Source organism: Schistocerca gregaria, chromosome 1 (genome assembly GCF_023897955.1).
Source record: "Schistocerca gregaria isolate iqSchGreg1 chromosome 1, iqSchGreg1.2, whole genome shotgun sequence".
NCBI lineage: Eukaryota > Metazoa > Arthropoda > Insecta > Orthoptera > Acrididae > Schistocerca > Schistocerca gregaria.
Window position 1 is genome coordinate 329,236,648 of NC_064920.1, and position 17,285 is coordinate 329,253,932.

The 17,285-nt window shown below is 44.4% G+C and overlaps 1 protein-coding gene across 3 annotated transcripts in view; it reads left to right on the top strand.

Annotated features, from left to right (window-relative positions):
- LOC126344047 (uncharacterized) overlaps positions 1-17,285 on the top strand; it is a 524,480-nt gene that overhangs the window by 112,886 nt on the left and 394,309 nt on the right. For all 3 annotated transcript variants that reach the window (XR_007565159.1, XM_050001989.1, XM_050001991.1), the window contains one exon: positions 2,144-2,335. Coding sequence is in view for 2 of the 3 variants with exons in the window: in XM_050001989.1 (XP_049857946.1) it covers positions 2,144-2,335 (192 nt within the window). In the remaining variant the exon portion in view is untranslated. The remainder of the gene's footprint in view (positions 1-2,143; positions 2,336-17,285) is intronic.

Sequence of the window (17,285 nt, forward strand, 5' to 3'; positions counted from 1 at the left end):
CCGGACCGCAGCGACGCACGGATACACGCCAAGACCGTAGGGTCCTACGCAGTGCCGTAAGGGACCGCACCGCCACTTCCCAGCAAATTAGGGACACTGTTGCTCCTGGGGTATCGGCGAGGACCATTCGCAACCGTCTCCATGAAGCTGGGCTACGGTCCCGCACACCGTTAGGCCGTCTTCCGCTCACGCCCCAACATCGTGCAGCCCGCCTCCAGTGGTGTCGCGACAGGCGTGAATGGAGGGACGAATGGAGACGTGTCGTCTTCAGCGATGAGAGTCGTTTCTGCCTTGGTGCCAATGATGGTCGTATGCGTGTTTGGTGCCGTGCAGGTGAGCGCCACAATCAGGACTGCATACGACCGAGGCACACAGGGCCAACACCCGGCATCATGGTGTGGGGAGCGAACTCCTACACTGGCTGTACACCTCTGGCGATCGTCGAGGGGACACTGAATAGTGCACGGTACATCCAAACCGTCATCGAACCCATCGTTCTACCATTCCTAGACCGGAAAGGGAACTTGCTGTTCCAACAGGACAATGCACGTCCGCATGTATCCCGTGCCACCCAACGTGCTCTAGAAGGTGCAAGTCAGCTACCCTGGCCAGCAAGATCTCCGGATCTGTCCCCCATTGAGCATGTTTGGGACTGGATGAAGCGTCGTCTCACGAGGTCTGCACGTCCAGCACGAACGCTGGTCCAACTGAGGCGCCAGGTGGAAATGGCATGGCAAGCCGTTCCACAGGACTACATCCAGCATCTCTACGATCGTCTCCATGGGAGAATAGCAGCCTGAATTGTTGCGAAAGGTGGATATACACTGTACTAGTGCCGACATTGTGCATGCTCTGTTGCCTGTGTCTATGTGCCTGTGGTTCTTTCAGTGTGATCATGTGATGCATCTGACCCCAGGAATGTGTCAATAAGGTTTCCCCTTCCTGGGACAATGAATTCACGGTGTTCTTATTTCAATTTCCAGGAGTGTATATATATGATGACTTTGAACATTATTAAGGAAAATACATTTTTCGTTCTACATCAAAAACTTTCATTTGCTAACTATGCCTATCGGTAATTAGTGCTTTCAGTAGTTAGAATCTTTTATTTAGCTGGCGGTATTGGCGCTCGCTGTGTTACAATAGTTCGAGTAACGAAGATTTTTGTGTGGTAAGTGATTCATGAAAGGTATAGGTTATTGTTAGGGCCAATCTTTTGTAGGGGTTATTGAAAATTAGATTGCTTTGCTCTAAAAATATTGTGTGTCAGTTTAGTGTTGATTAGAATAAGTAAAGAGAGAAATGTCTGGGTACGTTCAGTTTTGCTCAGCTGTTTAAAAATCAAATAATGTAGAGATTTACCAGTACAGTCATTCATAATTTTCCAAAGGGGACGATTCAAGTTTTAAGTGATGTCAGTACCAGCTATGAAGTCTCACATTTATTATCTGGTGGTGACAACTAAATCATTACAGCTACGGCTCGCCTCTTATGGTGATGGCAGTGCTATGCTGTTTTATCTGAGCATTAGTCACTATTGCTTAATAACCACTAACCGTAACTAGTGTTTTGAATAAGATCTAGAGCCTTGAAGCCGGCCGTTGTGGCCGTTCGGTTCTAGGCGCTACAGTCTGGAACCGCGCGACCGCTGCGGTCGCAGGTTCGAATGCTGCCTCGGGCATGGATGTGTGTGATGTTCTTAGGTTAGGTAGGTTTAAGGAGTTCCACGTTCTATAGGATTGACGACCTCAGGAGTTAAGTCCCATAGTGAAACTTCCTGGCAGGTTAAAACTGTGTGCCGGACCGAGACTCGAACTCGGGACCTGTGCCTTTCGCGGGCAAGGAAGGTAGGAGACGAGGTACTGGCAGAAGTAAAGCTGTGAGGACGGACCGTGAGTCGTGCTTCCGTAGCTCACTTGGTAGAGCACTTGCCCGCGAAAGGCAAAGATCCCGAGTTCGAGTCTCGGTCCGGCACACAATTATAATCTGCCAGGAAGTTTCATATCAGCGCACACTCCGCTGCAGAGTGAAAATCTCATTCAAGTCCCATAGTGCTCAGAACCATTTAAACCAGCCTGTAGCTGTACTGCGTGGTGCGAGAGGTGAGAGGAGGATTGACAGGTTGTGGGGTGTTTGGGCGCAGGTGTATCCGTACCAGTACGCGGGCAACGTGACGCTGAACCTGGAGCAGCAGCAGGTGCTCAACTGCACGGGCGGCCGGCGCCGCTGCTGCCGCGTCGTCATGCAACCGCCCTACCCCTGCCCGCCAGGCCCGGCCTGCCCGCCGATCGTGAGGTTTGGATGCGGCCAACAGTGCTTGTCCATCGTCCAACAGGTGCGTACTTCTCATCCACTGAAGCCACTCGCGTGCTGTCTGAGGAATCTACGGCCTTGACAATACAACTACCATCTGGCCAGGATCCCTCTGCGTCAAGAAATGCTATGTGTATCTAAAGTGCCACACAAAAATTTGTGCCATTACCATGACACCAGTCTCCTTTCCCTTGCTATCGTGAGCAGTCGCCCCATCCAGCAATACCTCGTGAACTGACCCATATACATTCAGTGGTACCCCACTGAATTTATTTAATATTTTGCGCAGATGTTCCTCCATCAAATAATAACACCATTCCCAAGGATGGAGGCGGAAGGCCCGTAACCCAAAATCGATGATGCGTGTCTCGGCACCAACTTTCATAGGCCACTTTTAGTGTCTGTTAACATCGTCACTGCGTTTATGATGAAATTCACAGAGTTCTCATTTATATTATATTGTTATATTTATTAACAGTGTAGCCCAACAGTGTGCCATTTCTCAATACACTGAACGAATAATCGTCGTATTTAAATAAAAGTAAGGAAACAATCTACTACACTACTAGCCATTAAAATTGCTACACCACAAAGATGACGTGCTACAGACAGGAAGAAGATGCTGTGATATGCAACTGATTAGCTTTTCAGAGCATTCACACAAGGTTGGCGCCGGTGGTGACGCCTACTACGTGCTGACATGAGGAAAGTGTCCAACCGATTTCTCATACACAAACAGCAGTTGACCAACGTTGTTGTAATGCCTCGTGTATTGAGGAGAAATGCGTACCATCACGTTTCCGACTTTTGATAAAGGTCAGATTGTAGCCTATCGAAATTGCGTTTTATCGTATCGCGACATTGTTGCACGCGTTGGTCGAGATCCACTGACTGTTAGCAGAATATGGAATCGGTGGGTTCAGCAGGGTAATACGGAACGCCGTGCTGGATCCCAACGGCCTCGTATCACTAGCAGTAGAGATGAGAGGCATCTTACCCGCATGGCTGTAAAGGATAGTGCAGCCACGTCTCGATACCTGAGTCAACAGATGGGGAAGTTTGCAAGACAACAACCATCTGCACGAATAGTTCGACGACGTTATCAGCAGCTTGGTCTATAAGCTCGCAGACCATGGCTGCGGTTACCCTTGACGCTGCATCACAGACAGGAGCGCCTGCTATGGTGTACCCAACGACGAACCTAGGTGAACGAATGGAAAAACGTCATTTTTTCGGATGAATCTAGGATCTGTTTACAGCTTGATTATGGTCGCATCCGTGTTTGGCGACATCGCGGTGAACGCACATTGGAATCGTGTATTCGTCATCGCCATACTGGCGTATCACCCGGCGTGATGGTATGGGGTGCCACTGGTTACACGTCTCGGTCACCTCCTGTTCCCATTGATGGCACTTTGCACAGTGGACGTTACATTTCTGATGTGTTTCGACCCGTGGCTCCACCCTTCATTCCATCCCTGTGAAACCCTACATTTCAGCAGGATAATGCACGACCGCGTGTTGCAGGTCCTGTACGGGCCTTTCTGCATACAGAAAATGTTCGACTGCTTCCCTGGCCAGCACATTCTCCAGATCTCTCACCAATTGAAAACGTCTGGTCAGTGGCGCCTGAGCAACTGGTTCGTCACAATACGCGAGTCTCTACTCTGTGGTATCATGTTGAAGCTGCATGGGCAGCTGTACCTGTACACGCCATCCAAGCTCTGCTTGACTCAATGCCCAGGCGTATCAAGGCCGGCCAGAGGTGGTTGTTATGGGTACTGATTTCTCAGGATCTATGCACCCAAATTGCGTGAAAATGTTATCACATGCCAGTTTTAGTATAATATATTTGTCCAATGAAATCCCGTTTATCATCTGCGTTATTTGCATTTAGTGTAGCATTTTTAAGGGCCAGTTGTGTAACAACACCATTCCAAAGGATGGAGGCGGAAGACTCATAACGCAAAAACGATTAAGCTTGGCTCAGCACCAACTTTCGTAGTCCACTTTAGGTGTCTATTAACATCGTCATTGTGTTCACTGATGAAATGCACAGAGTTCTGATTTTTTATTAATATAACATGATCGCTATTTCTGCAGTTATTTTGTATTGTAATATTTATTAACAGTGTAGCCCAACAGTGTGTCATTTCGCTATACAATGAATGAATGATTATGGAATTTAAATAAAAATAAGGAAACAATCTACTATTACCGTGTCGACTGATTTCACAAATCAATCTGGATTAATATCTCACAAGCGATAAAGTTGTATATATCACTTCGACCACAGAAATAACTAGTATTTTGCGGACCTGAACTTTGTTTCCCTGTTTTTCTTCTTGTACAGATTGTAGCAGTAGCTGTGATCTTTCTTAGCTATCTTCAACAATCCTACCGGTTTCAAAGTAACTGTGTAGCGTCACTTTGGTTCTCTGTTTCTACACACAGCCGCTGGATAGAGAAATTGCGTGCTGCCTTTTAGCTGAAGTTGGCAACAGCTGTTAACTGTTGGCATCCTTCCAGCTGTTATGAGACCGCGTGGTTCGTTAACCGAGAGCCGCTGGCGAGGACAGACATTTGGGCACACTAGTGGAGTGGATGTGCACCCATTGTGTGAGAGTACTGCTTCTCATGTCGTTGTGGGTATCTCAAGGTGCTGCCTGAATCCTTTCATGGGACCTTCCTTTCTTTCCATTTGTTGCAGAATATGTATTACTTCCTGTTATTCTACAAATTGCTGATTCAGTTGGTTAGTTCTGAGATGTTTACTATGTGTGATGAGTAAGCGCTAGACGCACACCATATGAACTAAATATTATCACTAGGCTTTCTTTTTTCGTCTACATTTAGCAGGATATATTTTGTATATTCATAGGAGAATTGTGATGTGTTCTCTTAATATAAAAATCTACGTGGGCTCCATATTATGAGATCTAGTAATAATGGTCTTTTTCCGAACTCACCATGTGATACCTTCGCTAAAGTTGACAGGGTGAAGTATTGCGTGCGTGATAACTTTTTCATTTATCTTGACCAAGTATTACGGCAACGAGACTTTTTCCAACCGATGCAGTATAATTTTGAGCCTCCTCGTCTTTTGCATCTTTACTTAACGCGTTCACTATGTACTTACCTAATTACTTCTCTCATATGTCGCCGCTTGCTTAAGAATTGAGAAATTTCGAACTTTAGCTGAGTGTGCTACATTGACTGTACTTGTGTTTGTACTTCTTGTATATTCCTAGAAATGTGTGGGATGTTACATTCCTGTACAATAAATACATAAAAATTTTCAATGTGGAACCTGATGTCAAATTCCTACCACCTCATTCCGGGAACAGATGCCTATCACTTCATTTTGTAGCTATTGACATTGAAACTATCATATTGGACATACTCTGATGAGTCAGAACATTATGACCGCCGACCTACTATCGACAGAAACCGTCCAGGTTATAGCAGCGTCACCTGGCGAGGAATGACTACTAGTCAGACACACGCACGACATATGTAGTCTCAGTGCGCGTGATGTCCGCGTGTAGAATGGGAAAGGCGCGTGATCTGCCTGAACATAACCGAGGGCAGATCGTAATGACTAGGAGGCTCGGCCCGAGTATTTCGGAAGCTGCCCGACTTGTCAGGTGTTAGAAGAGTGCCGTGGTGAGTAACACGTGGCGAAACCAAGCTGAAACCGCGTACAGGCCTTGTGCGATTGGCGGCCACCCCTCATTAGAGATTGTTAGTATCAATGAAATCCTGGAACAGCCGTGCAACTACCAAGTTTGCAAATGAAGCACTTGTGAAATAGCTTGAATGCCGAAACTGGTTGTCGCCAAAATAAATAAAATAAAATCTTAGTTCGAAGACTGTTGGAGAATTTCATTGGTATCGACAATTACTTAATCAGCTGATGTCCCTCTTCCACAATGGATCAACATAAACCTCGTTAGGGATGTCGGACGTCGTAGGCTGGAAAGATTAGTAAAACGGAACAGGTGGTGAACTGTCGCGGAACTAACATCAGACTTTAATGCTGGGAGGAGTACAATTGGGTCCCAACACACATTGCACGGAACACTCCAAACGATAGGCTTCCGAGGACGACGATCCATGCATGTTCCAATATTAACACTACAACATCGGCAACTACTACTGGAAACGGCAAGTGACCGTCAGCACTGAACGTTGACGTAGTGGCAGAGCGTTGCATGGTCTAATGAACGCCGATATCGTCTTCATCATGCCGATGTGGGGCCGCGAATCCGTCGTCTTCGGGGGGAACAACTCCTTGTCACCTGTACTGCGGGACGAAGACAACCTGGCGGGGACTTCATTATGCTCTGGAGAACATTCACGTGGACATCCATCTATTGGAGTTCGTGAAAGGCACCATGACGGCCAAGGGGGTATCGTATACTGTTTGCAGACCACGAAAACCACTTCGTGACGATCATGTTTCCCGACGGCAGTGGTATTTTTCAACAAGATAATGCGAAATGGCACAAGGCCAGGAGTCTGATGCAGTAGCTCGAGGAACACAGGGGTGAGGTCCAATTGATGTGCTGGCTCCTCAGTTTGCCAGATATGAACCCGACCGAACACACCTGGGATGTGATTGAACGTGGCGTCAGAACACGTAACCCCCCTTCCCCGGAATTTACGGAATTAGGTGATGACTTGTGTGTGTAGTTGCGATGCCAACTCCCTCCATCTACCTACTAAGGCTTTATTGCTTCCACCCCGTGACACGTCGACACTTGTAGCCGTTCCAAATCTGGACGTACATGCTATTAGGTAGATAGTCGTAATGTGCTGACTGATCACTGTATATAACCTGCTTGGTTACGAATGAAGCAGGATGAAAGGTTATGGAATAACCGTATGAGACTCGTTTTCCATATATGATTGTTTTAACAGCAGTTTATAAGGTGCCGTCAAAAGAAAACAAGACGGACGGGAAAAATATAAGCAAATTGTTTATTACTTCAGAAGTAATATATTTACCCCGCTTTAAGGACACGGACAATGCCTGAATGGAAAAATACTTGGGAGTACCTATGGGCTCACATGTTGGCAAGATTGTTTGAGTACGCTGCAAACGTTTTTTTTTTTTTTTTTTTTGGGAGGCCCTTACACGTCTTCCATACAGTTACACTGTCTCCCCTTGCGATTTACATGTTTTTATAGTGTTATAGAAACACTTTCGTGGCCGTCGATTTCCTTCTGACTAAGAAGAGCAGGCCTAGGTACAATCATGGCTCCATAGGCAACCGTCAACATTTTACCCTTAAGGCACGAACCGTTCTGTCTCACAGTAGAATAAATATGTTAACAGTTATGGCCATTGCATTGGAAGTAATAAACAGTTTACTTACGTTTACCCATCTATATAGTTTTAATTTGGCTGCCACTTATACACTGATGAGCCAAAACACCTGCTTAACAACTTGTTTATTCATCTTTGGAACGAAATACATCACAGATTTTGCGTATCAGTCTTCCGACAGCTTGTTGGTGGATTAGTGGAGGTATGTGTCGTTAAATGTCTATGGATACGTCATGTAATCCAAGGACATAACGGTACACTGATTTGCGTATGCAATGATGGCACCCGATAGCGAACCAGATGGGTTTCATAGTCTGCTCCATTTACATACTTTTGCTACCGCGTCACGTGCTCGCAACGCCACTATAAGCCATCCTACGTCGTGGTGGGCATTGATCGTAATGGTTTGGCCGATCAGTGAACATAACACCACTAATCAGAATTGCATTAAATAAAAATATCGGTAAAATGGCTTAATAGCTCCGGTTACTAGTATTTTATACAACTAAATTAACAAAACATTAGCAATAATATACAGGACGTTCAAAAAAAGTGTCGAGTTCTCTGAGAGCTTGCAGTATCCACTGAGAAAAGAAAAATAAATCTAGTAAACATGGGTCCAGAAATGGGTACTTTCTGACGTAAACACGTGTTTACAGGTGGTCTTCAATGTGGCGTTCATTTACGACAATGCACCTCTCTGCCCTCCGCCGTACGGAATGACGCAACCCTTGAAGGGGAGTAGTACAAGTGAATCCCACACTGAAGACTTTTAAACTGTACTGTTCACTTATACATTTTAATGTGCTCTTAAGGCCATCAAATGTACTGTAACTGGGTAACCTCTTTTGATGCTCGTCAATTCTGGTTTCCTTACTGGATTGTTCTGGCTGGGAGAGCGGCAGCTGTGTCGTTTGCGAAGCCTTCTGCTGCGTGCGCTGCAGCGTCTGATTACACCTGGCAGTGTGTACCTCGTATTGCTGTTTCGCCCAGTTGACTGGAGATGCGCATCGTTTGGTGGCGCGTTTAATTATTGAGAACGAAGTCGTGAATCGGATGGTGATACCTTGGATGTGGCGTCCCAGTGTTTTTCTTCGCTATGTGTTGTGCGTCGGCCCGCGGAGCGGTGCGGCAGGGGAAGGCCAGTGTCCTGGACTCGAACAACTGACTCCAGCTTGCCAGTCTTCGGCTGTCAGATCTTCATCACTAGCTCACAGGTGACTGCTGATGTGAGGCCGTCTCCTTCCCATCCTCATGAGTCACCCAGGTAAGTAAAAGTCCGTCTTAAAATACCTTCTAACTTCTGTCTTCTGGCGGTGAGGCTGCTTGCTACTCCATTACAGCGGCGGACTTGGTGCTTCTGTATACGATGCAGTCTCTTCCTGCATGATGGTCTTCAGCACCAACTGAACTATACTGGAACTGAACTGAAAGTTACCTTCGCTCTTACTGGGTCACGCATGTTTATTTACTTCAGTTCACTGGAGGTGAGCGACTTCACAGTCATGGCCTCTTCTGTCACGCTGAAAAGCTTCTCGAAGAATCTTCTTGGAATGTAGGTGATGGCCGCTGGTCACATGTGACAATTGAGAAACACGTGAGCCGGTCGGGCGATGCCCTGATGGCTGAATCGACAGCATCCGCTTATGTGGGGACGGCAATGGCTTCTCTTGAATGTACTACCTTGCAAGATCTGGCCGTTGCCATTGTTTATCTGCTCGCTGTTTGCCAGTGTATAGCTCTTCTATACTAAACTACGTTTTTCATTTATTTTCTAATTTCTACTTCACTTCACATTGGTTTCACTAATTTATTTACCTATCTTAAGTACCACTCAACAGTACATTCCTTGAGCAAATAATATTACAGCCATAGAGAACATATTGACTTAATTTGACTTTAACAGACAAGCAAACTAAAGTATATGGTTAGACAAGTATTTCGAGATATGCTACATTCACTTAAGTTTCAAGTACGCCATACGTTGCTGTTGTATATATTTACCAAATACAGTTAAAATGTGTTACTAGTATAGTATCTTCTGGTTTATATATTGCACATCCACGTACGTTCACGGTAAGTGAGGGTTGCAACCGTAAAAAATTACGGAATAATGTTAAAAACGAACTTAACAGGCATAAAACTTTCATGTCAGCACAAGAGGGAACTGCAAGACTACTCAAAGTTTATTACTGATCCAAATTTTATTGGCTATTTCAAAAGCCTTAAAAGAAATCTGTCAGAAGTTGCTGTTGAGTGGTGTGTCGTAGACCAATTCTTTCAAGTGTCCCCATAGCCAAAATTATAGGGGACTGAGGTCTGGGGAAGGAGCAGGTCAAGATATGGGGCCCCCGACCAATGCGGCGGTCCTAAACCGTCTGTGTCGGATGTTCGCGCACATTGTAAAGAAAGTATGCTGGTGCACCATCGTGTATGAACCACATTTATATTCGTTGGTGTAATGGCACAACGTACAGATAGGTAGGCAATACGTTAAGGAGAAAGTTCACATAATGCATCCCAATTAACCTTTCCGGTAACACTTTCGCCCCTATTAATCTATCGCGAAATGCTCCTGCCCATACGTTGATTGAGAATCGGTGTTGGTGCCCTCTTTTTGAATTTCTTAGTGATTTATACCTGTCCACACATGCTGGTTATGGGGATTTACGACAACATCTCTTATGAACTCTGTTGCATTGGTAAATAAAGTGTTGGGTGTGACCAGTGGACCTGCGGCAGACTTCTGCAGCAGCCATTGACAGAAACGCCGTCTGCCACGATGATGCTGCGGCCATAGGGCCTGAACACGCAATCGTTCATGAAGTACGCCACAGATAAGAAAGTTAGACACACCTTCTGCTGCTGCTAATCGTCGCACGCTGGTTCCTGGGGTTTCTTCCACCGAATGTAGTACACTCTTCTCCATGTCAGGCGTGCGGACTGTGTGGTGCCTTCCACTGGCTGTCTTCTGAGGTTCAAGGTTTCCTGTGTTCCTCAGGCGTTGGGAAACTCTGAAGAACAGCTTATCAGAGGGCGCTCTGAGCTGTCGATATTTTTCACTGTTGAGGGCATGGAATCGCAGGCTACGTCCACTTGCTAAACCACAGCAGAATATCACACCCGGCATTGCACTTGTCGAGTAGGTGGCTTCCAATGCTAACAAGTTGCGGAAGAGAGATAACGAAAGTCTACTACACCGTTTGCTCGTACAAATAGCCCAATAACAGTAAACACAAAAGCTAATTCGCGTTTGTAAGAAGGTAAAACATCATGATACGTAACCAGCGTTGACAGCACTCTATTGTAAGGTACAAACACGACGAAAACTAACTTAGCCTACAACACGACTCGAACCACACAACTGACTGCAGACCAACTAGTAGTAGGTAGAGTACTGTGAGCAAGACATCATGATACACAGCTGACGCATTTGACGGAGCGCCAATGCCACGACTGTACAAATGTCCTCAACTAAGGGTTGCGTAGCGCTTTCTATAAGCATGGATCTCGAAGAGCATGCGTTCCTGGATGCATGTTCACCGGACTTACTTTTCTTGTTTCGATGAGTACTATCATCTCCCTAAGTATTCGACACATTTTTTGAACATCCTGTAGAAAACTACAATACAGTATCCATGTCAAATAGGGAAAATATTAGGCTCTATAATTTGATTATAATACCGCAAATGCTGTATGCTGCAGAACAGCGTGAACGTTCACACACCTGAAACAAACCGTACTGAAGAAAGGAGAGAAAAATACTTTGAAACACTCTATAACAGCACTCAAAGCGGAAATTGCAGTACGTATCACGAATCAAATAAAGAACTATGTGAAAATACCCCCAAACTAACAATCAGGAAGAGACCGGCTATGTCTTTCGCACATGTGTAAACTGAGAGTGACCTCATTATCAAAATGAATTTTCCAATATTTCAACAACATCAATAATTGAGTCTTACAAAAGCTTAGATGACAGGGTGTAAATAAGAAACCAAAAAATTCACATTATAGTACAACATTTTTAAGGATTTCCAATAAAAATGAAGCAAAAAGCACTCCGTCTTCAGGTCACGAGCGGCCTTCCGGGACCATCCGACCGCCGTGTCAACCTCAGTGGAGGATGCGGATAGGAGGGGCGTGGGGTCAGCACTCCCGGTCGTTATGACGGTATTCATGACCGAAACCGCTACTATTCGGTCGAGTAGCTCCTCAATTGGCATCACAAGGCTGAGTGCACCCCGAAAAATGGCAACAGCGCATGGCGGCCTGGATGGTCATCCATCCATCCATCCAAGTGCCGACCACGTGCGACGGCGCTTAACTTCGGCGATCTCACGGAAACCGGTGTAGCCACTGCAGAAAGGCCGTTGCAAGCATATGGAATATATTTCCTCTGAGAAACAGAGAGAAATAATGACAAAATAGCGAACATAAAGGAAGTGGAATTCTGTTATGTAGAGGAAAACATGGAACACACTTTTCGTGGCACAGGGCTTCGGACTGAAATCACAGATAAAGAAGTAAAGCTCGAATTCCGTCACAGCGAATAGTACTAGCGTAGATAACGTTGGATTATTCAATTGTAGCCGGCCGCGGTGGTCTCGCGGTCCTAGGCGCGCAGTCCGGAACCGTGCGACTGCTACGGTCGCAGGTTCGAATCCCGCCTCGGGCATGGAAGTGTGTGATGTCCTTAGGTTAGATAGGTTTAAGTAGTTCTAAGTTCTAGGGGACTGATGACCACTGCTGTTAAGTCCCATAGTGCTCAGAGCCATTTGAACCATTCAATTGTATGAAGGCACAGAGAATGAAAGGGTCATAAAAATTATTGGTTTGCCATTGCACATAGAGTAGAACAAACACAATAAGAAAGGGATTTCACGTAAGGCGAAACGCACTGCATCGGTTTTCTGAACTGAGTGCCTGTACATCTGAGAATGCCTGACATTAACGACAACAAAAGAAAATGGAGAAACAAAAATGAAATGAAAAATTCTAAGGAAACTCCACGGACTAAGTAAGTGTGGCGATACCTACTGCTCAGCATTCAACATCTATACAAGACTTTTGTAGGATATCAGACTCCGCTTGCAAGTGAAAAATCAAATTCTTGAGCCATATCTCCGGAACGTACTTGCCAATGGAAAGAGTGCAATATAATTTTTTACGTTATTGCAAACAATTTTAAACCTCTAATAACATTTGTTTTAAGGTGTTGCCGCATATACAAAGTCGATGAATAGATAAACAAAGTGAACGATATATATCCTTACTTCTTCGACAAATAAATTACACGGTAGCTGCGAAAGACTATCCCTGTCTTACACCCTTTTTAAAACTAGCACTTCTTTCTCTACCTTCCATTCTTATTGTTCCCTCTTTGTTTTTGTGCGTACTGTGCTGGACGTATTTTGCCTCGTTGCACAACAGCCTCCCACCAATTTAATATTCTAACGGAATTTATTGTAAAAACGGATGGAGCTCTCTCTCTCTCTCTCTCTCTCTCTCTCTCTCTCTCTCTCTCTCTCTCTCTCTCTCTCTCTCTATATATATATATATATATATATATATATATATATATATATATATATATCACACCCACCCCCCCCCCCCCCCCCACACACACACACCCTGTCCACTGATCGTGACCGGACCAAATATCTCACGAAATAAGCATCAAACGAAAAAACTACAAAGAACGAAACTCATCTAGCTTGAAAGGGGAAACCAGATGGCACTATGGTTGGACAGCTAGACGGCGCTGTCATAGGTCAAAAGGATATAAATTGCGTTTTTTAAAATAAGAACCCCCATTTTTATTACATATTCGTGTAGCACGTAAAGAAATATTATTGTTTTAGTTGGACCACTTTTTTCGCTTTGCAATAGATGGCGCTGTAATAGTCACAAACGTATAAGTACGTGGTATCACGTAACATTCCGCCAGTGCGGACCGCATTTGCTTCGTGATACATTACCCGTGTTAAAATGGACCGTTTACCAATACCGGAAAAGGTACGTTCGAACGTTTTATTTCGGTTGTTCCAATGTGATACATGTAGCTTTCCGAACGTATCATTTCTGAGAACGCATGCTGTTACAGCATGATTATCTTTAAATACGACATTAATCCAATAAATGCTCAAAATGATCTCCGTCAACCTCAGTGCATTTGGCAGTACGTGTAACGACATTCCACTCAACAGCGAGTAGTTCGCCTTCCGTAATGTTCGCACATGCATCGACAATGCGCTGACGCATGTTGTCAGCCTCACGTGAGCTATGTGCCAGACATCCATCATGTTGGAAGTACACCGCAATTCTGTCATGCAGTGAAACATCTTGTAGTAACATCGGTAGACCATTACGTAGGAAATCATTATACATTGCACCATTTAGATTGCCATCGATAAAATGGGGGCCAATCATCCTTCCTTCCACAATGCCGCACCATACATTAAACCGCCAAGATCGCTTATTAGCCACGCACCAGCTAAAACACCTACTTGGGTTGGTTGGTTGGTTGGTTTGTGGGAAGAGATCAAACAGCGAAGGAAGTCGGCCGTGCCCTTTCAAAGGAACCATCCCGGCATTTGCCTGAAGTGATTTAGGGAAATCACGGAAAACCTAAATAAGGATGGCCAGACACCTACTTGGGCATCATCATTTGTTGCAGATCGTGGTTGATGCTTCACATGTGGCCGAACACTTCCTGTTTACTTAAATAACGTATCTATCCGGCGAACGGTCCGGATACTTGGATGATGTCGTCCAGGATACCGGGCAGCATAAATAGATCACGCCCGTTGGGCATTTTGATCATAATTGCCACACATCAACACGATATCGACCTTTTCCGCAATTGGTAAACGGTCCAATTTAACATGGGTAATGTATCACGATGCAAACACCGTCCACATTGGCGGAATGTTACGTGATACCACGTACTTGTACATTTGTGACTATTACGGCGCCATGTATCACAAAGCGAAAAAAGTGGTCCAACTAACACAATCAGATTTCTTTACGTACTACACGAATATGTAATAAAAAATGGGGGTTCCTATTTTTAAAAAACACAGTTGATATCCGTTTGACCTATGGCAGCGCCATCTAGCGGGCCAACAATAGCACCATCTGTAGACGAGTTTCGTTCTTTGCAGTTTTTCATTTGATGCTTATTTCGTGAGATATTTGGCCCAGTCACTATCAATGGACCACCCTGTATATTACTAAAACAGCATCCTCCCGTTTGTGCAGAGGGCGTATAAATGTCGAAATACTCACAGAACGCGTAAATGCACGGAGAGGCGTTTACTTCGTTGTAAGGAAAGGTTTATGTCCACAGAGCTATAATAATAACATTTTCTACGAAATGTGTGCTTTCTCACGGTAAGTATGTTTCAATCACACACGGTGGCAAAGACAAAAGAGAAGAACCTTCTGATAGTTGCAGGAGATAGCTTTGGGGAAAGAGAGCAGTTATTATTCCTAATTACGTAACCTTTTGTAGCTCTAAGGTGAACAATCTTCTGAGTAAGTTTCTGTATCAGCAAGTGCTACGAATGGTCTATATTGTCGCATAGTCACATCTGTTCTCTTGAAAAATTCAGAACATGCCCGCCTCAGAATATGCTCATGTGAGGTAATGTCTTATCGTATTCTGATATAAACCTAAGAAACGCGACCCTTTGTGAAATGGTGAAGCTTAGACTTGTGCTCAGCAGTGGGTTCAATTGGCTCTTAGCACTATGGGACTTAACATCTGAGGTCATCAGTCTCATAGAACTGAGAACTACTTAAACCTAACTAACCTAAGGACATCACACACATCCATGCCCGAGGCAGGATTCGAACCTGTGACCGTAGCAGTTGCGCGGTTCCGGACTGAAGAGCCTAGAACCGATCGGCCACCGCGGCCGGCTCAGCAGTGGGAATAGATTCGTCGTGGGTACCTGACACGATTTGTGGCAAACAGCGAAAATTGTAAATTTGTCACTATCAAAAGCAAATGATGCATTCGCTACAAAATCGTTGTTGATGAGCTGTAGTGCCTCGTGGAAGACAAGATTGGATTTCGGAGGGAGGTAGGGACGCGCGAGACAGTACTCATCCTACGACTTACCTTAGAAGATAGGTTAATGGAAGGCTAACCTACATTTATAAGATTTGTAGACTTAAGAGAAAGCTCTTGACCGTATTGACTGGAATACTCTCTCTGAAATTTAGAAGGTAGCAGGGGTAAAATACACGAATCGGAAGGCTATTTATAACTTGCGTAGAAAACAGACGGCAGTTGTAAGAGTCGCGGTGTATGAAAAGGAAGCATTGGCTTGCAAGACATATGAGAGAGATGAAATACTCCCAGACTGCTCGAAGAATATAACAGCGTGTTATCACGGCTATGAATATTATCGAACTGCTACTTTAATAAGTCATGGATGCGTAATACTGACATGAACTATTTGGAGAAGAATGGAAAAACTGGTACAACCCGATCTCGGGGAAGAACAGCTTGGATTTCGTAGAAAAGTTGCCCATGTGAGGCATTATAGGTTAAAGGGAAGGCAAACTTATGTTTATAGCATTTGGATACTTGGGGAAACTTCTGACACTGTTGACTGAAAGAGACTCTTTGAAATTCTAAAGGTAACAGGGATAAAGTACAGCGAGCAAAAAGTTATCTACAACTTGTACGAAAATCAGACGGCAGTTACTCGAAGGGGATGAAAGGAAAGTAGTGACTGAAAAGGGAGTGAAACAGGAGTGAAGCCTGTCCCTGATATTATTCAATCTGTACATTTAACAAGTAGTGAAGGGAACCAAAGAAAAATAGGAAGTAGGAATTAAAAATCTTGGAGAAGAAATAAAAACATTGAGGTTTTGCCGATGACACTATAATTCTGTTATACACAGTAAAGGACTCGGAAGAGCATTTGAACGGAACTTACAGTGCCTTGAAAGGAGGGTATAAGATGAACATCAGCGAAAGCAAGACAAGGATAATGGAATATAGTCGATTTAAATCAGGTGATGCTAAGGGAGACAGATTAGGAAACGAGACACTTAAAGTACTAAATGTGTTTTGATTTATGGGCAGCAAAATGACTGATGAAGGCCAGAGTAGAGAGGATGTAAAAAAAAAAAAAAGACTGGAAATCGTAAAAAATGCATTTATGAAGGCGAGAAATTTGTTAAAATCGAATATAGATTTAAGGGTTAGGAAGTCTTTTCTGAAGGTATTTGTCTGGAACGTATCCATGTATGGAAGTGACAAGAGTTTATACAAGAAGAGAATAGAAGCTTTTGAAATGTGTGCTACAGAACAATGCTGAAAATTAGATGGGTAGATAACGTGACAAATACAAATACAAATACACAAGGAGAATTGGGAAGACAAGAAATTTGTTGCACAACTAGACTAAAAGAAGGGATTGATTGATAGCACATATTCTGAGACATCAAGGGATCACAAATCTAGTACTGAAGGTAAGTGTGTGTGTGTGTGTGTGTGTGTGTGTGTGTGTGTGTGTGTGTGTGTGGTGAGGGGAGGGGGGGGGGGGGGAAGCAGATTCAGATGGATGCAGGTTGTTATTCAGACATGAAGGTTGCACAGGATAGAGCAGAATAGAGAGCT